Source organism: Nicotiana tabacum, chromosome 22 (genome assembly GCF_000715075.1).
Source record: "Nicotiana tabacum cultivar K326 chromosome 22, ASM71507v2, whole genome shotgun sequence".
Lineage (NCBI taxonomy): Eukaryota > Viridiplantae > Streptophyta > Magnoliopsida > Solanales > Solanaceae > Nicotiana > Nicotiana tabacum.
In genome coordinates this window covers 105,110,161-105,118,397 of record NC_134101.1, presented here as the reverse complement: position 1 = coordinate 105,118,397, position 8,237 = coordinate 105,110,161, and the positions used below count along the sequence as shown (strand labels likewise).

At 35.7% G+C, this 8,237-nt stretch overlaps 1 protein-coding gene across 2 annotated transcripts; it reads right to left on the bottom strand.

Moving 5' to 3' along the window:
* Window positions 1-621: 621 nt before the first annotated feature.
* Window positions 622-7,221, bottom strand: LOC107815799 (trihelix transcription factor ENAP2). 2 transcript variants are annotated; one of them, XM_016641431.2, is made up of 2 exons: window positions 5,939-7,221; window positions 622-956 (listed from the first exon to the last, which is right to left on the bottom strand). In XM_016641431.2, exon 1 carries the CDS (start codon window positions 6,982-6,984, stop codon window positions 5,944-5,946), a length of 1,041 nt encoding a protein of 346 aa, XP_016496917.1. In that variant the 5' UTR covers window positions 6,985-7,221; the 3' UTR covers window positions 622-956; window positions 5,939-5,943. The 2 variants fall into 2 exon arrangements, with proteins under 2 accessions (XP_016496917.1, XP_016496918.1); XM_016641432.2 differs by having other exon boundaries at window positions 5,964-7,221.
* Window positions 7,222-8,237: the final 1,016 nt, after the last annotated feature.

Here is an 8,237-nt window from a genome sequence, read left to right as displayed (position 1 = left end):
CTTTCCATGTAAAGGAACCCATGTTGCATTGTTCTCCAAAATGAAAAGCTAGAGACCGTCCAACAATCTCATAATTAAATTTATGTTCTTAATATTATTATTATGTGAAATGACCCCAAACGCCATCACATAAAGACAATCCAGTAAGAGCACATAAAAACTACTCAATCCTAAGAGAGAATCATGAGTTTATGTATAGTTCTGGTCGTACATGTTCTTCATGCCAAAAGAAAATTGAAATCAAGAAGCCTTAATTGACCAATAAGATATGTAAAACTTGTTCGCAGAGACTTCAAAGATGGCTCCAAGGTTGACAGGTCTAAATGAAGTCAAACCAATGTATCTCAAACCACAAAATGCTTCTCTAAGAATGTTGTCATAGATAGCAGGGAAAAAACTAGGGGAACAACAATAACAATAATAAACTCAATGTATTCCTACAAGTGGGGTTTGGGGAGGATAAATGCAAGGCAGACCTTACTCCTACCTTCAAGAAGGCAGAGAAGTTGTTTCCGGAATAAACTAGGGTCAGTCCTTCGAAATTTCACTAACTGTATAAACTCAGAAGTGAGCCAACTAAAATAGTGGAACCTCCTAGCTAAGCTAAGCGTGCACAAAGAAGAGGACAAAACAATGAATGTTGTCGAGTTCGTTTCCCTTCATACTTAAGCTCCGTAATTCTTGTGGTGCATACAACAAACAAGAGCTGATACAACACAATACAGTAGGCATCGAATTTGCTGATAATAGAGCAAATTTATGATTTTACCATAAGGGAAAACACTTGAATTAACCTCATGACCAAATGACAGGAAAAATTGGGCATTGTCCACACGCTTAGTACAAAGCAAAACCAAATATTTGCAGAATAACTTGAAATTGCTGCTCTTTTCCAGTCACTGAGTGCTTCAAAGGGGAATATTTAGTGATTTAGCTCTAATTTTTAATCTTTTATCCTGCAAAGGAGGTAAACAAATAACAAAATCCTTCGTGAGAAACATCGTCTCTGAGCACACAGCCAGTCAACTCAATAGAAAGCAAGCAATTACATTACCAGCCATAATAATCTAGACATCAAAATTATTAACATCAATACCATGCAGCAAGAAATGCTATTTTATGTATATGTACACCACACCTATTTTATTTTACTTTAATAAATAAGCTCCAAATCCAGATAATTGCTCCGTAGTCAAAAACGATTTTTGGATCATTCACGGGCCGCTCCGTCATTGTCTGATTTTTGGTTGTTTGATTACACTCGAAATTATGTATCTACTTATTATATTTTTACCCCTGCTCGGCAATTTTATAGCAGGTTGTTTCGGACGTTTTCAAGGAAAAGAAGGAATCGCTATAATAACCACTACATGTGTTTCATTCTCTTTGATCTTCTCTTTGATTGCTTTTTATGAAGTCGCACTGGGAGCTAGTGCTTGGTATCTAAGAATTGTTCCATGGATCTCATCGAATCTTTCCTTTCTCATAAATGTTTCAAATAATCAAATTGTTGAAATATGTTTCAGAGTTTTGGCTTATGCCATTTAAATGGTTTTTGAATGTAGCTCGCGGATGTTGAGTACAAGGTGAAGATTAGCCAAGCTTCCTCCAACAATCTTGTCAAGACAGTTATATCAAAGGTAGCTTTCCCGTCTGAACACGACAATTACAAACAGATATTCAAGGGTATAACAGGAAGGGTGAAATTCTTCACTTAATGGGACCTTCTAGCAATGGAAAATATATATATATATATATATATATATAGATAGATAGATATATGAGATTGCAAATAAAGTATTGCATTGCATCCATCATCAAGTGAATGATGCAGAGTGTGAATTAGAGCCTTTGGCCAAGCATTTGAGATGCCAAAAGTACTTTTTCTCTCCAAAAAAGTAATTATTTAGAAATTTGAGTTGTTTGGCCAAGACAAAAAAGTGCTTTTGATCAGCAGCAGAATTAATTTTTCTGCTTTTGGGATGCAAAAAATTCTAACTTCTTCCAAAAAGCAGGAGCAGAGGCAGAAAATTAATTTATCCAAGATAAAATTATCCTCACTATAAATTTTTATTTTTCAAATTATTCCTCAATAATTTAAGCCTTTTCTTTTTCTTCTTTGTTTTTAGTTTCTACCCTTCTTTTAAATTAAAGACATCAGATACATGAATTGTAGCAAATACTTTTTTGACTTTTCTTGTTTATGATTTTTTCTTTGTGTAATGTCTTGCAACTTTTCAAATTCTTTTTTCACTAATCTTGTTTTTTATTTCTCTAAAGTAATAGATCTCCTCAAACTCTCTTTGTAACTTTAATAGATCAGCTCCTCGAATTCCTTTCTGCAAAATAAGAAGTCCTATATATTACTACAAATAGACCTTTCTCCCTATTTTTTGTGCAGTTTCTTCCTTTGTGTATCTTATTCCTCTTTGAAACAACAAAACTAATAACAAATTCAAGTACTTTCTTCATAAGGTATGATTTATTTTTTTCCTTTTGTAGTGTACCAATTTATTATACACAATATCTAGTATGTATTTTTATCTATTCTTTATTAACGTGAGTGCATGTACCAATGATACATCAAATACTTTTTGAAGGTGACTACTGATTTTTTTTTTAGACTTTGATGTGCAATAACACTTATTTTTAATAATATAAGTGATTACCAATTGAAAGCTTTTCCCTTGATGCTCTTTTTTTTTATCTTTCTCCTTTTTTGACATGACAGATTTTTAGTTCTCTTATTTGTTTAGTATTATTAATCAAATGTACTTAATGCATATTGAAAAGAAAATGAGCAAGAAAGTGACACTAGATAACAACTGAGAAGGCTAAATGGGATGAAGAAATGGCAAAACCATTTTAATATATGTGTGGAAGAAATTTAAGCCGGAAATCATCCCGAGACTCACTTCAGCCGATTAGGATGGTCTAATCTGGTGCAAGTTCAATGATAAAATCTGAAGAAACTATGATAACGTTAAGTTGAATATTATCATCACGTAAGCAATAAGTAATTATACTAGGTAATATTATTAATTTAGTATAAATATATATATTATATTGATTTAAATCTTTAATATGTATATTTACTTTATGATAATTTTTAATTTTTAATTAAAAAGAATAAAAAATAATAAAAGTCTTACAACAAATATTTAAATTTATGTTTCTCTTTAAAATACTTTATAAAAGCTTGGTACTATCCTTTTTGGTAATTGGACACTCAAAAACACTTTTTAGAAAGATGATCAAACACAATTTGTTTACCAAATGTTGCAAAAAGTACTTCTCAAATGAATTTAATGAATTGGTCAAACACAAACTATTTTTTTTTTTCAAAATACTTTTAGAAAAAGCACTTCTAAAGAAAAGTACTTTTCCGAATAAGTCGTTTTTGACAGCTTGGCCAAACGTGCTCTTACACAAAAAGCAAAAACTCAAATTCATTACTGCAAAGAGAGGAATTTAGTATAGGCTGTCTAGCTCAATTACATCAAAAAGCCAATAGGGAAATGCATTTGTATGTCGATCAATGTACGCTCTCATATTTCCTTTCAAACAAGGTAACAAATGTTTCTGTTTTTTTTTTTTAAAATAAGGACAAGTTAACAGATACATTTACCCCAATTCAAGCTACCAAAAATAAATCAACCCTATTTAAGAAATGAGCTTTAAATCAAGATGACTTTTGGTTTTTCACTGGCCTTTGGGTACATTGGGACTGGCTCAAATTTAAAGCTTGCTCCAGCTGTGAAGTTATTTTAGAGTTGAACAAGACAGCTCCATACAATTGAGAATCTAACCACCCATGCAAACACAATTTCTTGGGTGTCCTAGAAATTCGCATTTGCACAAAGTATACATGTGCATACAGAGACATGCATTTGCATATAAAATCTACTAACGCATGAGACCTCAAGTAAAAAAGGAAAAAGGAAATGAAAGCTTCATCCTAGTGTCCCAATTACACCTTGAAAGAATGATGTACAAATGAACCCTCTTTTTCAGTTAAAAAGAGCAAATGTCTAGAATAACTTCTAGCAAGCATCTTCTACAGAAACCGACAAAGCATTGTGTGCATTAGGATATATATATCTAATTTCTCCTTCACAACAACTTCAAGTAATAATAATCATCCCTATCTTTAAGGTGGGATCAGTTACTGTTGTTTCATCTTTTTACTAACCTATCATAAGACAATGAAACAACGTCTGAATGGAATATTCTAGCCAAAATACTTTATTAACTAGCCCAATCTTCCACAACGCACTATATGAAAGGGGTGGAACTTCCCCCAAAATTGACAACTGCATTTTCCCTTTACCAACACTTGAGCTAAGGGTATTATGATCCATTGGGATACCCCACTAGATTCTGTCATGGATCTGACTATTAAAAAAACACTAATTATGCCTCAATCCCAAGCTAGTTGGGTTGGTCGAATGAAATTTTTTGAGCTAAATCAGCATTTTCCGTTAACAACATTAAATTAGCTGATCGAAAATACAAATACGTTCAGCGTCATGTGAGTTCCAATTTTTTTTTTGATAAAGAGCATCATATGAGTAGATAGATACCCGAAGATGTTAATGATTTAGATTTCTCACTTTGACGAGTTAATGGACATTTATAACCTTATTCAGTAGCAAGGACAAAGGCTGAATAAGGAGATTACCACAAGCTCATCTTGTGGAACTTTGCTGAAAAACATTTCTATTAACCTGCTTACAGGCTCAACCTACCTTAACATCCAAACTTTCAAAACAAGTGTTGAGACCCAATAAAAATCAGGAATGGAGGCTGACTTGTGATATCACAATCCAAAATCGGGGGGAGGGAGGGGGCCGTGGTAAACAAAGTGTGCAACGAGCAAAGCAGGAATCCACAACGGCAAATGATTAGAATTATACCCATACCTATAGGAGCAAGAAGCCACGCTTTCAATATGGAGAAAGAGCAACGAAATATGAGAGTGGGGATTCCGACAAGCATATTGTGAAGAAGACCAACAAGGATATAAAGAGCGAAAATGTAGAGCAAACAAAGGATGATAATTAGGTATTTAATCAATGGGAAATCTGCAACTTCCTTAGTTTTTAGGTGTTTCAATCTATGGGCATGAGGATGAGGATGAGGCCTTAACCCTAATGTCAAAATAGGAAGAGACTATAGGAGAGAAGGGGAGGGGAGGACAACAAAACCCTCCCTGTTGCTAAAAAATCTGATCACGGAGGGAAGAATATATTGGAATTGAAGAGATTGACATGTTCAATAAATCGCGATGGCAGAAAGGTGAATTTACAGAATAAGAACGGAAATAAGTTAGGTATAGTACAGAAAATATTCTGCAATATGGAGGCAAAATTGGGGTATAAGATGTGACAAAATCTGTGAGAGGCCACGCTGTGGAGTAGAAAGGGAGGAAGGAGTGGATAAGGTAAAGATAAGAGAACTTGGAGACTGAGTAGAGTGCTTTAACACAAGCATAATTTGTTAAAAGAAGGGATTTTCAGTATAATTTGGATTAAATGGATGTAACATGTGTAGAAAAATAGGGGATATACATATACACACGGGTGAAAACAGTTTTTATGAGGTGTACTCTATAATGTATAATTAGTTAGAGTAAGATTTTGCATTTTACATGTCTGATGTACTCTCTTGTCGTATACTATCGTTGTTAGGTGCATTAGACTAATAGTATTTTGACTTACCAAATCAAGGAAGAAAAAACTGATCAGCAATCTCATAGTTGATTACTTCCTGAACAGGTTAGTCGAAGTTGTGCAAGAAGCTACACAACAAAATTTTCATAACGTAGTAACATACTACTATCATCTAATGAGGTTTACATAAAAGGAACCATATTAAAGTAGGCCAGTTCACTTGCTCAATAAGAACTATTTTCACACTGCAAGCAAATTCAAATTACCTTCATCAGCCCCTATGCTTCTCACCTGAAATATTGTCAGTCTCCTCATCATCCTCATCTCCATTGTCCTCATCGTCATAATTGTCCCTTATCTTAGCGATTTCCTCCTGTGCCCTCTCAACAATCTGTTTCTTCTGCAACTCCAACTCCCTCTGGAAATCCCTTCTCATCTTCTCCAACTCCATCATCTGTTTCCTCTTACTATTCTCAATCTTCTCATATATCTTCCCAAACCTTTGAATTGAATCAGCTAGCAGCTTAGCTGATTCATTATCACCCTCCCATCCTCCCGAACCCAGCTCCTCCACCTCCTCTTCTTCATCATTATCCGCATCCGATCCTGCTGGACTATCCCTCATCTCATCCAACACATTCGACCTATCCAAGTACATTCGTGGGTCCATAAACACATATTCTCCCGAATCGAGCCCACATCCCAATCCACAATGCCCTTTCATCCTCAAATTCATCAACATATCCATTTTCTTGAAAAATGGCCACTTGCTATGAAACCCACCCCCAGTTTTCTCCATTTTGGTTATCTCCTTCTTGTACTTCTTCTTTAACACATCTAATTGATTCCTACACTCAATTTCACTCTTTTCTACCCCAATCATTTCTGTTACCTTCTCTGCAACTTCAGCCCAATCTTCGGCCCGTAAGCTCCGCCGGCCCAACTCCAAGTACCTCTCACCCCACACTTCCAACAACACAAAACTCTCCTCTTCACTCCACATTCCACCCTGTAAACTATGAGAACTCCCGGAACGAGGGGCAAACTCGTAATTTGACACTAAAGTTTCCAATTTCCTCCTCTTTTGAAAACTATGATACCCATTTTCTCCACTGCTAAATTCTTGCTCTGCTTCTTCTTCATCAGATTCATCATCATAGTCATATTGAAATTCATTGTTATTATACCCATGATAATGGGTATTTCTGGAACAAGAACTAGGGTTTCGAATAGAGCGCCTCGATCGAAGAGAAGAACTGTAAATGGAGTTGGGTCTTGAAGGGTACCGAGTTTCATCATCAGAATCATCCATATTTACGAAAATAGGAGCATCGATATCAATATACAGGTGAAATTCAACTCCAATTGCAGTGACAAAGGCAAGCAAATGGTGGGTTTTCAAAAAGACCCTTAGCGTTAGGGGTCTTAGGGTTTCTAATGAAAAATGAAGGATGAGAATCGAGGGGTTTCAGATTCGGATTTTGGTCGGGTTAAAAACGAATATGGGCGCATTTTGGGGTCAAGAAGAAGGGGTGTGATAAGACAAATGTCCCTGTTTTGCTTCGATTGATGGTGCGAGTGGGCGAGAAAAATACTTATATTATTTTTTCACAAAATAAGAAATATTTATATTAATGCTTAAATATGTTAGAGATATTACAAAAACATAGAAATCTTGGTACATATACTATTTGAAATTGTTCTCACAATATTTGTTTGAGGCCCCGTGAAATTTCACCTAGAACCCAAGGTTTTGTGGTGCCGAGGTAAGGCAACGTACGGACTTTTGGAGTTGCTACGTGCGTTGGGGAATTGAAGGAAAAGCTTTCCATAACATGGCAATTCTGCGGTCTACTATGCGACCGCAGAACTAGTTTGTGGACTGCAGATCGGCTGCGGAATGAAGCAGCAAGATTGCCAATTTTGAGGACCATTATGCAGCCTATTATGCGGCCGCAATACCGTTTTGCGGGCCACAGATCCCATCGCAAATCCAGCATGAGAAATTTTGGAAGGAGGTTATGCAATCCATTATGCGACTGCAGGATTGGTCTCCGGACCACAGACCTATCGTAGAGTGAAGCAGAAACGCCTAGTTCTAGAGGGCCATTATGCGGTTCATTTTACGGATCGCATAAGTATTATGAGATCGTATATGCGACTGCAGATTTACATGGGGGTTTCATTTCTTAATTTTATAACTCGGCCCCTATTTCGTTTATCTAGCCTGAGGGTTTATTTTTTAGGGATTACCTCACATTTTTGAGAGAGGAGAGAGTCATTCTAGAGAGAGGAAAGGGAGGACTAAGGATTTCACTACTCTACTTTGAATCAAACCTTGGAATTTCATCAAAAGGAACTTGCTAGGACTTCAAAAGGATAAGAATTTCTTTCCCCAAATTCTTCAATTTTGGGTTTGGGTTGATTATGGAAGGTAGATTTATCATACGCATGAGCTAATAGAGCTATGGGGAAGTTGTTGAACCATTTTGGTTGGTTTTGTTCTTGAATTAGTTGAGGGAAGGTTGGGTCATCAATATAGTATATCTTGTCATATGAATTCCT